This window comes from Octopus sinensis, linkage group LG4 (genome assembly GCF_006345805.1).
Source record: "Octopus sinensis linkage group LG4, ASM634580v1, whole genome shotgun sequence".
Taxonomy (NCBI): domain Eukaryota; kingdom Metazoa; phylum Mollusca; class Cephalopoda; order Octopoda; family Octopodidae; genus Octopus; species Octopus sinensis.
Window position 1 is genome coordinate 89,546,811 of NC_043000.1, and position 16,628 is coordinate 89,563,438.

The following is a 16,628-nucleotide window of genomic DNA, read 5'->3' on the forward strand; positions in this document are numbered from 1 at the left end:
ACAGTAGAACGTCTTTTTTATGGGCAAGCTATATATTATCTGAAGAATAGCAAATATTTTTCCGAATCAGAAATGCAGATTTTAAAAAAGAAGCATAAACTAAAATGACCTTGGCATAGTTAAAAATTATATCGTTTCTGTAAACTCAAATATTATAAACGCCAATGAAGTATTGCAACAAATTACAGCAGAGCTTTAAGCTATGGATATTGTTCACTTTTTAATTATTTTCGAATTTTATCTTTAATATAATTATTCACAACATTATTGATTGTAAATATTTTGAAAGGTAGACTGCCTATACGAGGTTATAATCGAAGTCTATTTCCTACCTTACTTACTAAACAAAGTATTTTGTTTGTTCCTTGAAATAGGTGGCCTTTCTGTGACAACGTCTGGTCGCTTTCCGCAATATTTTCCAATCCGGCCTACAAAAAAGCCATTCATTAAACAACAAATATTATTAATGTTGTTCAACTCAGTAATTATCTTTTCCAGTATGTCCCCAAAATTCTGGCATTGTATTCTAAGTAGTTGTGTGTGTGTGTGTGTGAGAGAGAGAGAGAGAGAGGGGGAGTGTGTGTGTGTGTGTGTGTGGCTTTTCACGGGGTACAACTTGCATACGCAACATTATTCGTATATGCAAACAAAAACAATTTAATTCACAGGTTGAAGATGGGAAGGATGGCGTCCCTTTGCAAATACTGATAGGGCAAAAAGAAAGTGTGTCAATAGCCAGCTAGAGGAGGTGTCCTCCAGGGGCTACAAGCTACAGTAGCATCCACCCTTAGGGGTTAGCCACAGTTAAGTGACAAATTTACTTCACGATGCTGTGCAGCTACTGTTCATACCTCGCTCAGAGATTTATTATTAATTTCATTCATGTTATATAGTTAATATGAAAATATCAACTATACATAATATACAATATCAGTAATACATTTTTACGTAATCTTGCCACTATATAATTATCATGACTACAACTTGTAAATATAGCCATTTCAGGTGACCTACATCATAAACCTCAACACAGCATTTCCAGTATTGGTGCCTCTGAGTGAATTGTCTTGACTTAGAAATAAATCTTGTTGAATTGTATCAGCAAGAATTTATAAATTTATGTACATCATCCATAAAGAACCAGTGATCTCGCTGTACTTATTCACATGCAATATTGACTTCTCAGGTCAACTTCTCAGGGTAAAATATGTCGGTTACTAATTTTTCGACTTCCTATATATTTTGGGTGTTTAATGTAAATAGCATATTGATATAATTGTTCACGTTCCTATGAACATCCTGTATACTCTTGACCCAACATGTACAAACATAATATGCATGTTTCGTTGCATTTCGAGTGGTGAAGTAATCAAGGTATCTTTGTGTGCAAAGTGATATAACTGATAAGTCAGATACTTAAACCAAATTAAAGATAACAGTTATACTACTTCTAACATCTATTTAACTAGCTTGATACAAACAATTATTCACAGACAGCAGCAGACTCTCTAAAATGAAGCTTGTCTGCGTTGCTTCTGGGTTAATATGTTTATTTTTAATAACTTTTACATCCACAATCCCATCAGGTGTCGCAGTCGAAGATGATTCAGCAGGTATATATTTATATACATATATATTATTTATACTGGTTATATGTGCATTACAAGTATATGTTAGATTGTTGAATATATATTTTTAAACATGTTATAAATGCAATCAGTTGTCACGAGCTCACTGAATTGTTTGCTTAACGGACAAAATGCTTAATGGCATTTCGTTAGTCTTTCCGTTTTGAGTTCAAATTCCATCGAGGTCGGCTTTGCCTTTTATCCTTTCGGGGTCGATTAAATAAGTACCAGTTACGCATTGGGGTCGATATAATCGACTTAATCCGTTTGTCTGTCCTTGTTTGTCTTCTCTGTGTGTTAGCTCCTTGTGGGTAGTAAAGAAATAGGCATTTCGTTAGTCTTTACGTTTTGAGTTCAAATTCCGCCGAGGTCGACTTTGTCTTTCATCCTTTCAGTGAAGATAATTTGAGCACTAGTCAAACAATGGGGTCAATATAATCGACTAGTTCCCTCGCCAAAAATTTCAGGCTTTGTGCCTTTAGTAGGAAGGATTATTATCATGATCATCAAGCTTGTAGACTCGTTAGCGCGTCGGACAACTTACTTAGTATCATTTCTTCCGGTTCATTACGTTTAGAATTTGAATACCACCAAGGTCAACGTTGCCTTTCATCCTTTTGGAATTGATAAAATAAAGTACCAGTCGAGTACTGGTGTCAGTGTATCAAGTAAAACTCTCCTCAAATTATTGCCCTTGTGCCAAAATTTGAAAACATTGTTATTTATATTATTACATACATTAGTTAGCAAGGATTTTGCCTTGCGCTTTGCTAACAAGTCTCCTCTAATCTCAACAATCTCTGTCATGATTTTTGCAGAATACGAGATGGCACTTTTGTGCACCTCGACAATGCGAGACTCAATTCTAATATTCTTCAGCCTCTTAGCAGTTTGAAAGTTTTTGCAGGTGCACTAAATACCAGAAGAATAACTGTCATTTTGGTCGTCTATAATCTCAGCATTTTTCTGGCAAGGCCCTGATGTTTCATATTTTTCTCAGTTTCTTTGTTATCCGCTCTATTATTATATGTTATTGCAAAGTTTAGAATCTTAGTGTTTGCTTGATTTTTGTTATTAATTTTCTTGTCTTCTACAATCTTATCTAGTCTTCTTCAATAGTATGGTCAGTCTATATGGGGAATCCCATAAAATCTAGTAATTGCTATCCTCGAAGAGAGCTTCTGGTTTGTGTTCATGCCACTTTCTGCTATTTTGAATCCACACACTCGGTTAACTTTTCAATGCACTCTTTTACTGATGCAGTGACGCCTGCGCTTATGCTCTTTTTGTGCTAAATTACTGCATTTATTCAAGAGACAATTCATACTTTCATAAACCTAACCCACAGATTCTGCATCTACTCTGACTAAATTCTATCAATCTTTGCTTTCATCCAATTCGTTCTAATAACTCGTTCTTGAACGGCTATAATTAGTTCTTTAGTCTTTCGCTTTAGGTTTTCATCAGTCAATCACAACCAGCTTTCTTTACAACTAAGATTCTGTTTGTTGCATGAACCGGCCATGTAAACACTTCTCTTACTAACTACTGATTTTGTTATTGTTCCTTCAATTCTTGACTTCTAGAGTTTCAATAACTTGTATATTTCTAGCCGTTAATACTATTCTTTCTTCACTACGTGCAACATCGTTTTTCAATAAGTCTTCTCCGTTTAGCAAACCTCTGCCTCTTTTTCTTCATGGTAGATGCCGCTTATCAATATTCCTTTCAGAGTGTTGTGTGTTGTGCATTGTAAGCAGTTTCCGGCCCTGTTTAAGTAGCTCTCTCTTAATCCACTTTTAGAAAAGTAGGAGGGTATATAAAAACTGGCATGGCCCATGTATTCTTTGATTTGATAATAAATCTTTACTTTAATATTGTTTCGAGCATCCTTCTAATCCTTCTCTTGGATTATTTGGAGATTTTCTTTCGTATTTCTCCTTTCATTATTCTACTGTACCCCTCATTATTTCTCAGAGAACTAATATCATCTTTCGCTAATTTCAGATCATTAGAATTTATGACATTTCACATTTATTTACTACAAACTGCACCCCAATATATTTGTAAAATAATCTTGATGTGTGAAATCTTATGAACAGCTCGCTCATCTACTTTACTGCAATCCGTACTTTTCTCTTTCGATTCCTCTCAAAACTTGAAATTTCTTTTAATTGTTCAAGTAAGCTCCTTTCCCCCTCTGGAACATCCTTTCCTTCCACAAAGTAAAATTTGTTTTCAACCGGTTTGTTATTTCTCTCCTGCTAGCTTATTGGACCTTCTACTATTTTGTTTTTTAGTTTCCTCTTCTTGTTCTACGTATTCGTGTTTTTATTCTTTCATTGTTGTGTAGATCTCTTCCAGTTCAAACTGGGATAGCCACTGTCTTTTCCCGATTAAATTTTCTGGATTAGAAGTCTTTGTTTTGTGAAATAGGGTATGTCTTCCACTATCTATATTTTGCACATCCTTTTCCTGTATCCTATTTTGCAAGTTTCCTTCTATAATAACATTCCATTAGTCCTGTTGTCGTTTGGATCCAATCCATCTTTCTGTCTGTAATACTTTTATTAATATATCCAATACAAGACTTCTTTCCACCAACCACTCATCGATGTATTTGTCAATGTCGATAGATAGATAGATAGATAGATAGATAGATAGATAGATAGATAGATAGATAGATAGATAGATAGATAGATAGATAGATAGATAGATAGATAGATAGATATAAAAGACTGAATATTAAAATGTTATTTTCTTGTCAGTCACAGTAATATATACTGTTTAAAAATTTCCCACTTTATATGTATTTCTCTCTCACTCTTTCTCTCTACCTCTAGCTTCAGCAATTTTTTTGACCGTGTAATTCCCCTCTTCACACCGTTATCATTTCTCTTTCTCTTTCTTTTCTCTTCTCACTATGTGACAACGTAAAGCATTGGCTGGTATTGCGTCACTACCCTCAATATATCCGCATCTCATTCTTCCTAAAATTTCCCTCTTGTTTCTATCTTTCTACCTGTATTTTCCTAACCTCAACACAAGAACATCATTACTCTGCTAAGCCTTGTGTTTCTAACTCTGTATAGATCCCTCCCTTCATCTAACTTTTTAACCACGTAATAACTATTATTCTCACCCTACCTCACAGCGTTAACACATTTCTCTCCCTCTTTTTGTCTCACTCTTCGTTTCTCCCTTCAACTAATCACGTAATGCATTCGACCATAGCGCATTAATTTATAGATAAAATAATAATGGTTTCGAAATATTGTTATTGTTATTATTATTATTATTATTACATTTTTTTTCTTCTTTCACATTTGCTTCCATTTCTTGCCGAGTGTCTTCCCGACTCCTAGGGCAAAGAAACTCATAGTATACATTGGTAGGCCATTAAACCAAACTCAATAGTTCGTTCTTTTTTTTATTTTTTTAAAGTTATTATTATTATTATTATCATTATTATTGTTATTATTATTATTATTATTATTATTATTATTATTATTATTACTTTTTTTTTCTTCTTTCAAATTTGCTTCCATTTCTTGCCGAGTTAAGACAATCTTTTGCACTTCTTGCGGGGATGGTAAGCCAGGGATCATTCTCATATAATTTTCGGTTCCCTTCTTGATCATTCCTAGTGCTCCTACGATCACTGGTATTGTAACCGCCTTGAGATGCCACATTTTCTCAATTTCAATGAGTAGGTCTTTATATTTTCTGAGCTTGTCAAACTCTTTCGCTGAGATATTATGATCACAGGGGATGCTCATGTCAATCAATAAGCAAACTTTATTGTTTTGGTCTTTCACATATTATTATTATTATTATTATTATTATCATTATTATTATTATTATTATTATTATTATTATTATTATTATTATTATTATTATTGAGTGAGAGAGCAGTGCATGCCATCAAAGTGACACTGGGGTAAAATATACGAAGCCCAATATACCCATCATGACTACCCGTCTGATAAGGGTACACCAGGCACATGCATCACAACCATATGTGCGCGACATGGTGATCTCATATCAAGATAAACAGCACATGACCTTGCAGGTGGGGCCCAGTTAGAATTTTCTTCAGGTTGAGTAGCCCATCCCGCTCAAAAGGTCCCAGAATAAGGGTTGTTTAAGGATGTTGAAAGAACCAGCCATGTTTCCAGAGGTGAATTATTCAAACCCCAAAGAATCCCTCTCAACACATGGCTATGATGCTCCCTCTCTACTTCTGCTCGTGATCAGAGATGCACATATCGCCAGCCACTTAGGGACATGCTCAACTGGTTAAGGTCAAACAACTGACAAGCAAATCTGTGGTACTGAGCAGAATATTTGCTGTAGCCCATCTTTTATGCCAAGACAAAACAATGTACATGATAACACTTCCAATCAGTTAAGATCAGAAGCCATGAGAGCCACTGCCTGGTACTGCATTAGGGCATTTATTATTATTATTATTATATTATTATTATTATTATTATTATTATTATTATTTGTACAGTAGGGTACAAATATACAAAACCAAATATATCCATCATGACTACCCAGGCACATGTATCACAACCATAAGTGCTCAGTATGGTGATCTCATGTCAAGATAAACAATGAATAACCTTGCAGGTGGGGCTCCGTTAGAATTTTCTTCATGTTGAGAGGCCGATCTTGATCAAAAGGTTCCTGAATGAAGGTTGTTTAATGATGATAAATGAAGCACCTATTTTTCCAGGGATCAATTATTCAAACCCCATGAATTACTCCCGACACATGGCTATGATGCTCTCCAACTACACCTGCTCGTGATCAGAGATGCACATGTCGTCAGCCAATAAGGGATATAATTAAATGGTTACGGTCAAGCAACTGACAAGCAAATCTAAGGTATTGAGCAGAATAGGTGGCCCATCTTTTACAGCAAGATAATATATGTGCATGATAGCACATTCAATTATCAAAGATCAAAAGCCATGACAGTCACTGCTTGTTACTGCATCATGATCAATTCCACAAAGGTCGACTTTACCTTTCATCCTTTCGGGGATCAATAAATAAAGTACCAGTTGCGGACTGGGGTCGATCTTATTGACTAGCCCCTCCCCCAAAATTTCAGGCCTTGTGCCCGTATTATTATTAATTATTATTATTATTATTATTATTATTATTATTATTATTAGAGTGAGAGAGCAGTGCATGCCATGAAAATGACACTGAGGTAAAATATACGAAGCTCAGTATGTTCATCATGATTACCCGTCTAATAAGGATAAACCAGACACATGCATCAAAACCATATGCGCGTGACATGGTGATTTCATATCAAAATAAACAATGAATAACCTTGCAGGTGGAGCCCAGCTAGAATTTTCTGCAGGTAGAGTAGCCCATTCCACTCAAGAAGTCACTGAATAAGAGTCGTTTAAGGATGTTGAACGAAACACCCATGTTACCAAAGGTGAATTATTCAAACCCCAAAGAATTCTTCTCGATACATAGTTATGATGCTCCCCCACTACTTCTACTCGTGATCAGAGATGCACACATCGTCAGCCAGCAAGGGACATGCTCAGCTGGCTAAGATCAAATAACAAGATCAGATAACAAGAAGACAAAAGATGTACATAACACTTCCAGTCAGTTAAGATCAGAAGCCATGAGAGCCAATGCCTGGTTGTTGTTGTTGTTGTTGTTGTATTTGTTATTCATAATAATGATGATAATAATAATAATAATAATATAATAATAATAATAATAATAATAATAATAATGGTTTCAAATGTAGGTACAAGGCTAGCAATTTCGGCTGGGGAGGGGGGCTAAGTCGATTACATCAACTCCAATACTTAACTAGTACTTTTTTATCGACTCGGAAAGGACAAGGAACAAAATCGACCTCGGTGGAATTTGAACTCAGATCGTAAAAGCGGATGAAATGCCTCAGCATTTCGTGGTGGTGGCCATGATGATGATGATGGTAGTGGTGGTGGCCATGATGATACCTATTTTTGCACGTTTGAAAAGTGTTTGAATCATTGTCTATTTTATTTTCAGCATGCAATTCATCGGTGGCCGACATCCTTTTCATTCTGGACTCGTCCGGAAGTGTGTCAAATCTCGACTTTAATAAAATGATTACTTTCGTCAAAGAAATGGTAAAAGGTTTTGATATCGGCAAAGATAAAATCCGTGTTGCAGTTAGTTTATTTGCTGGAACCGGCGTTGAAAAATTCCATCTCAACAAATATTCCGACAAAAATGCTTTACTCTCAGCCATAGGAGCCATTCAAAGAATTTCGGGCAACACCAATACAGCCGATGCTCTTACAAGAGCGCGCACTATCACTTTCACGGCTGGTAACGGGGATAGACCAAGAGTTCCCAATATCGCAATTGTCATCACTGATGGCAACTCTAACAATGCCCAATTGACAGTGAAGGCAGCCAATAGCCTGAAGGCAACTCAAGCTGTTGTATTCTCCATCGGTGTTGGAACTAACATACGGCAAAGTGAATTACAGGCGATTGCCACAGGACCAGGTACAAGTCATGTCTTTACGGTTACCAACTTTGCGGCCCTCAACACCATCAAAAAGGAACTCGCTACAAAGACATGTGAAGGTAAGAGGCATTTTATTTTTACTGTAATCTTTTACTTTTTTTATCTTTTACTTGTATCAGTTATTACACTACGCCCATGCTACGGTACCGCCTTAAAAAGCCTAGCCTAACAAATCGACCCAAGCTAGAGCGGATTTTTTTCCAAGCCTTTTGCCGAACCATTATGTAAGGGAACGTAAACATAACAACAGCAATTGACAAGCTGTGGATAATGGGGGACAAACACAAACACACACGTACATATTTATATATATATGCATTTATATAAATATGTATGTATGCATATATATATATATATATATATATATATATATATATATATACGTTTAAATATTTGTTGTGCAAGATTTTTTATGTGAAGTCGTGTGTTGAAACATATATTGTTATATTTCGGAATGGTCATATTGCCAGTTTAGCCAATAAAAAAAAACGCACTATATATTTGGTGTTATTTTGCTTCAGTGATATTTATTTTTTACATTAATCTTAATCTTATTTCGGCCAAAGTTCTTTCGTCACACTCCTGTGACCGCATCAGTGGTCCTTTGTTTTCTTCTCACTTACTTGTGTCTCTCCTTACTACCGTCAGCCAATAACTGATACAAGTAAAATGGGTGACGGTTAGTAAGGAGAGACACAAGTAAGTGAGAAGAAAACAAAGGACCACTGATGCGGTCACAGGAGTGTGACGAAAGAACTTTGGCCGAAATAAGATTAAGATTAATGTAAAAAATAAATATCACTGAAGCAAAATAACACCAAATATATAGTGCGTGTGTTTTTATTGGCTAAACTGGCAATATGACCATTCCGAAATATAACAATATATATAATATTATATATATATATATATATATATATATATATATATTATATATATATACGACAGAATTCTTTCAAGATTTTGGACTACATTTTCTTTTAAAACGAGTGACTAGTGAAAGCTAGGCTTATTATCTAAGCGTATGCTTGAATCATACGGTAATGAATGGAGGTCTGTGTGTGACGGGTTTCACATAAGACAGAGTGATGAACACCAGTCATTACATATCACTCAAATGAAAACAGAATCCTGAACCCAACGACTAGGTAAATCACCAGGTATTAGAGGTTCTTGCCTACATCTGACTAATAAACGTTGAGTACTTACTGACTTTGCATACGCCAGAAACAAAGAATATAACTCCGTAATTCCTAGCTAACAAAATATAAATTGATTACACCTATAAGGCGCTTACAACTATGTGGATGGTATAGTTATGATTAAAGGCGTTGGATTTTAACATAGTATAGTTCTTCTAAAGCAGTTTGAAGACTTCACGTATGTGCAGCTTCTCTGATGTCGTATCAATACGAAAACTATTGCCTGCAGGGATATATATATATATATATATATAAGGAGAGAGAGACCTATATATATATACTATATATATATATATATAATATATATAACAAATAAAATCCAAAACAGAAGCAGTACCTATAAATAAATAAATATATATTATATATATATAGATATATATATATGTATATATATATATATATATATATCTATATATATATATATATATATCGGAGTAAACACATAAATGTGAAACAAGGTGGAAAAAGATTACTCAAATACCAGGGGTAGAGTAATATGCTTATTTTGAAGCAGCAGAAATTCCAAACTCCGAGTAACAGCTTTTGTTGAATTTCTGCTGCTTTTAATAAAGTATATAATATAATATATATATATATATATATATATAGGTTGATAATAAATGTTTTGGATTAATAAGTTTAAGTCAATTAGTGTGTTTAAATGTTAAGTAGAGCACCGGCACAGTATAGAATACTTGTGGTCATCGGCATTCGTGGTATACTTCCGGAAATTCAGTGTCAGTTAGGGTAATTATATTAACTTGAAGATGGGGGTAATTAGGTCTGTCTGTTTATAGATAGAAAGACAGATAGACAGAGATAGATAGATAGATAGATAGATAGATAGATAGATAGATAGATAGATAGATAGATAGATAGATAGACAGACAGACAGATAGATAGATAGATAGATAGATAGATAGATAGATAGATAGATAGATAGATAGATAGATAGATAGATAGATAGATAGATAGATAGATAGATACATAGATAGATACATATGCACATATGTGTGTGTATTTTCTTTTAGTTTTTTAAATTTCTTTTATTCGTTTCAGTCGTTTAAATGCGGTCATGCGGCAGCACCGTTTTTTAGTCGAAGAAATCAACCCCAGGGCTTACTTTTTATAAACCTGGTACCTAATCTATCACTCTCTTTTATCGAACCTCTAAGTTTCGGAGATGTAAACACACCATCATCAGTTGTCAAGCGATCAGGGTGCAAGTGGTGACAAACATAGACACAAACACACATACATAGATATATACAAACATATATTATAATAATATAAATAATATATATAAATATATGCATATATACATATATATATATATATGCACATACCTACATATATATGTATATATACATGCATATATGGGTACAGGATATCAAAAAAACGTGTATGAATGAGAAACTAGAATATAAGAAACGAAAACATAGAAGACGAACTTTTTTTCGAACAACGAAAAAAACAAACAGAGAAACGTGACATGCAACATAAAGTACATTCCCTTCATCAGATGTCCCCTGTTTTATCTATTTTATCTACTCCGCGTTTTCGAAGGTCAGGACAAAACGCGACTTCGTTCAAACAATCCTTCCCGCAAAGCAAATTAATAAAATTTGGGATATTTTGCGGAGGGTGAAAGTGGAAACAAAAACAGGACAGTGAGAATAAAACACTAAAAACAAACTGTGAGGGCTGTTAAGCCAAGTCGATATGAAGTGCTGAACGCTGGAAAAACGAGCTTTGGGAAGAGACAGATAAAAGCACGTCTTGTCTTTAGGAAGGAAGTGGAATAAAGAGAGAATGGCCGTTAGTCACGTGTGATCAATGAGAGTCAAGGAGGATGAGTGACAGAGAGAGGGGGAATGGTGAAGTGGAGAGGAGAAGAATAAGGAAAGGGTGGGAGAAAAAACAGAAAGGAAGAAGAACAAGAGAGGGAGATAAATAGACAGAAAAGAGAGAGAATAAGAGTGCACATCGTAATTATTAAGACAAAACTTACTTCGAAAAGGATGCGTGGTGTTCGATCATATAATAATACAAATAATATATACGACGGGCTTCTTTGGGGAGCAATCTTCTTACCACACAGCCAATGTATGTATGTATGTATGCATAATTTTAATGACACAAATTATTTCTAGGGTAGGTGTATCGCGAAGCAAATAAAGCTCTATATAATAGCATGTAAATATTTGTTTAAAAATTTTATAGATAGAAAAGGCTGGGGCAGCTTTCGGTTTTTTCTTCCTTTGTGTTTTAAACTCAGTATTTATATGGTATTACTAACAGTTTTATTTGTTTCGACAACAATAAATGGAAGGTGCAGTTATGTACAGGTTGACGGAAGAAAGGTGGGACAAAAAGGGCTTTATCGATCGCATTCTCACCTGGAATCGATTTTTGTAATTTTTTCAAGACTTGTACATGCCCTGATACCGTCGGTATCTACATATCAAATTTGAGCGCAATCGGATGGAAGATGTCCGAGATCCGAGAAGACACACACACACACACACACAGAACGGATTTTATATAAGATAATATATAAATATAGTGATACAATTAAATAAGTACAATTTCGTTTGAAGTAATATTTTTGAAGCTCTAGCGAAACTTTGGAAGTAAACATTTGTGTACTAATTGTTAGCCTCATGAATTTACCTTAATTAAGCAATTCATTATATCAAAAAAATTCAAATTGTTTAAAAGGTTAGACAGTTATTTTGAAAAAGTTTTCTTTAAAGTATCAACAATTTTGTAAAAAAATTAATGATTCACTACATAAGTATGTGTATACAGACTGATATGTGTGTATGGTGTGTGTATCAAGAGAGGTGTACATTTACATTTATAACAACAAAGGGAGGTATATATATATATATATATAATATATATATATAATTATATATATATATATATATACATATATGAGTGTGTGTGCTTGCATTTATGTATGTATTCAACTTACAGAAGGAAAAGGTATTCTACAAAAACATTAAGCAGTGCTCAATGTAATGCTTAACTGTTAAATATATTTAGCACAAAAAGAAAATATTGTGACTGATCTGGTTTATTGGGACTGTCTAAAGTCATTGAAGCTCTATTACCTCTAATACTAGCGTGAATGCCGCTCATTTGTACAAAGTGGAGAACATACGATGAACATTGCCCAGGTGATCTTGTCATAAAGTTTACCTTCCAACGAAGACTGAGACGACCCTAACCCAAATCAGACTTACAACAAACCGGAATGCAACACAATTCCTTTTCTTCAATAGAGCTTATCTAATGTTATCCCACAACCGATCAAATAAAAATAGGCCATAACAAATTTCAAGAGATATCAAATTAATCTACTACACCTAGATATGGTTCAGTCAATAACTCCCTACTTCGATTGGCTACAACACCACAAAAACCGACTTCAAAAGACTTAACAGATTATGTCAGACTGCAGTATCAAATTAGACATGGTCTGGGCCAAATTTGCCCATAATATGGCTACGACGCTTATCTAAGTTTTGTCTAAGTTTCTATATGTATACACACACACACGCATATATATATATATATATATATATCTATATATATATATACGCGAGAAAGAAGCACAAGAATGGATAGGTTTTATAGTACGATCGTTTCATACAAGGACAGGTTTTTATTAAAAGTTGCAAAGATTACAGCATATAAACGAGTCCCGTACTCATCAGCTAAAATACATGTAAGTTCTCTAGACATCCTAGTGTTTGAGGCTATACTCATGAAGTAATGTAGATAATTAAACAGATTTCTAAATTTCATTAAAGTTCTTTAAAGATGATGTACAGTCTTATCACAGAATTTTAAAAAGTTTTGATAGCATCACAGAGAAGGTGACCTAATCCATATGAATTTCCATAGATATGATGAGGGATTATATACTCACAGAAGACAAATTTATCCATTGTTAATTACAACGAGGTGGGTCTCAATTCCTGCTTATTAGCATTACAGAGAGGGTGAATTAATCCTTTGTATATATGCACAGATTCCAATGGTGTAGATGTAAATTTCTAGAGAAATGGAGATGAATTTCATATTCACAGGCGATAAATTTTACAATGGTTGAACACCATTGTTCAACCATTGTAAAATTTATCGCCTTTGAATATGAAATTCATCTCCATTTCTCTGGAAATTTACATCTACACCATTGGAATCTGTGCATATATACAAGGATTAATTCACCCTCTCTGGTAATGCTAATAAGCAGGAATTGAGACCCCCCTCGTTGTAATTAACGTGGATAAATTTCTTCTGTGAGTATATAATCCCTCATCATATCTATGGAAATTCATATGGATTAGGTCACCTTCTCTGTGATGCTATCAAAACTTTTTTAAAATTCTGTGATAAGACTGTACATCATCTTTAAAGAACTTTAATGAACTTTAGAAATCTGTTGAACACCATTGTTCAACCATTGTAAAATTTATCGCCTGTGAATATGAAATTCATCTCCATTTCTCTGGAAATTTACATCTACACCATTGGAATCTGTGCATATATACAAAGGATTAATTCACCCTCTCTGTAATCTAATAAGCGGAATTGAGACCCCCTCGTTGTAATTAACAATGGATAAATTTGTCTTCTGTGAGTATATAATCCCTCATCATATCTATGGAAATTCATATGGATTAGGTCACCTTCTCTGTGATGCTATCAAAACTTTTTTAAAATTCTGTGATAAGACTGTACATCATCTTTAAAGAACTTAATGAACTTTAGACATCTGTTTAATTATCTACATTACTTCATGAGTATAGCCTCAAACACTAGGATGTCTAGAGAACTTACATGTATTTTAGCTGATGAGTACGGGACTCGTTTATATGCTGTATCTTTGCAACTTTTAATAAAACCTGTCCTTGTATGAAACGATCGTACTAAAAACGCTATCCATTCTTGTTGCTTCTTTCTCGCTTATAATCACCCCCACCACAACGGTATTGTTAAATCAGTATAGTTTTTTTTTGGTGCATCTAAGTTAGGTACCATATTCAAGTAAATTTTTAAATTAACTGAATCTTTATTGCTCTTTTATATATATATTATATATATATATATATATATATATATATATGACACACACACATATTTATATATAAGGATGAACACAATTCATATTATAGTTGCTACGCGCGTTTTACTATTTCGGTTGTTCGGAGTCCAAAAATAGCTGTTCCAAGTGCATTTACAAGGGGGTGCTGAAAATTTCACGAAAGGCCTGGTTGGAAAACCCAACCTCCCGAGTCCTTTTACGGGGCTTGGAAAAATTGAAGGTTTACCTCAATAAGCGTGTGAATTTGGGTGAATATGTTGAAAAAAATCATAATTAACTGATCCTCCTGTATTTTGTTTTACCCAAAGCCAGAATCTTTTCAGCCTCCAATCTCGAAGATGATCAACTAAAACTGCACATCAGAGGACACTTTATTGCATTACGTTGCAGATAATTATGTAGAAATGGCTCCGTGTCATATATATTATATATATATATACATATATTAAATAAAGATGTATTGTTTCCGTTATTAAGGTAGTAATAAAATGGTCAGCAAGTTCACACCGTTAAATGCACAATATAAAGCAAATTTGGATTCAGTAAAGTATATAGTACCATTGGCTAAAATCAGAGCCAAGGTTCGAAAACCACCATGAACTGACAATAAAGATACACACGAGCAATGCAATGAACGTATTAGAAATAGGCTTACCTTTGCGTTGAACACATCAGTAAGTAATCTATATTTCAATACCAATTGATTTCACCCTCTGTATGACCAACATACTCTGGGATCTTCAGTTGAAAATAACATTTTAACATCTATTTCTAAAATATTCACTACATTAGCTGGCGTGCATTAATTACTTTAAACGTTCTGCTCCGTTTAAAAGAAAACTATCGTAAAATATTGGACATACAGAGGGTAAATCAATTTGTATTGAAATATAGAGTCCTTACTGATGTATTCAACGCAAAGGTAAGCCTATTTCTAATATGTTCATTGCATTGCCCGTGTGTATCTTTATTGTGACTTTATGGTGGCTTCGAGGCGCGACTCTGATTTTAGCAAGTGGTATTATATCCCCTACTGAATCTAAATTTGCCCTATATATTATATATATATATATTATATATATATATATGGGCAAATTTAGATTCAGTAGGGGATATAATACCACTTGCTAAAATCAGAGTCGCGCCTCGAAGCCACCATAAAGTCACAATAAAGATACACACGGCAATGCAATGAACATATTAGAAATAGGCTTACCTTTGCGTTGAATACATCAGTAAGGCTTCGAGGCGCGACTCTGATTTTAGCAAGTGGTATTATATCCCCTACTGAATCTAAATTTGCCTATATATATATATATATATATATATATGGCAAATTTAGATTCAGTAGGGGATATAATACCACTTGCTAAAATCAGAGTCTCGCCCTCGAAGCCACCATAAAGTCACAATAAGATACACATATATTATATATCCTTTATGTTCCTTTACGTGAAACGCTTTGAATATACATATAAAAGTTCCCATTTTATTATGCTGGCTACAGCCTAATGATGCCAGCTGCCAATATTGGTTTTTTGGGGTCACACCGAGCTGTGCCGATATCATGTAGGATAATAATAATAATAGTAATAATAATAATAATAATAATAATAATAATAATAATAATAATAATAATAATAATATGATAATAATAATACACGGCTGGAATTTTAAATATTGAAATGCCATTTCGCCCTAAGAAATGAACACATGAACATGATCTACCCGATGTCTATGGATATTACGAACTGTAAGACTTAAGAAACATGTGAATTGTTGAAACGCGCATAATGATGCATTAAAATATTCAAAACGAAGGTAACTCTGTTAAAAGACGAAACTCAGCAATCGGATAGAAGTGATCAATAAAAAAAACTAGTGCCAGAATAAATACTAGAATCGATATATTTGAAAGTGTTACAACATCTTCGTTGCACTCTATGAACTCAAAGCAGTGACAATGAAAATAAAAAATAACTAAACCAAGAGACACTAATAACAAACAAAGCTTATAAAGTCGATGGTACTCTCTTGCTAGGTCTTAAATTATCTGGGTTTAATAGAAAAACTCAGTTTCATTGTTAAAATATGAAATTATCAAGAGATAT

The 16,628-nt window shown here is 34.0% G+C and overlaps 1 protein-coding gene across 2 annotated transcripts in view; it reads left to right on the forward strand.

The window, feature by feature from the left end:
• The first annotated feature begins 1,469 nt into the window (after positions 1 to 1,469).
• The window catches only part of LOC115210820 (collagen alpha-4(VI) chain-like), a 163,451-nt gene continuing 148,292 nt past the window's right edge, over positions 1,470 to 16,628 (forward strand). For both annotated transcript variants that reach the window (XM_036502241.1, XM_029779568.2), the window contains exons 1-2: positions 1,470 to 1,613; positions 7,689 to 8,255. In XM_036502241.1, the coding sequence (XP_036358134.1) occupies positions 1,514 to 1,613; positions 7,689 to 8,255 (667 nt within the window). In that variant the 5' untranslated portion in view covers positions 1,470 to 1,513. The remainder of the gene's footprint in view (positions 1,614 to 7,688; positions 8,256 to 16,628) is intronic.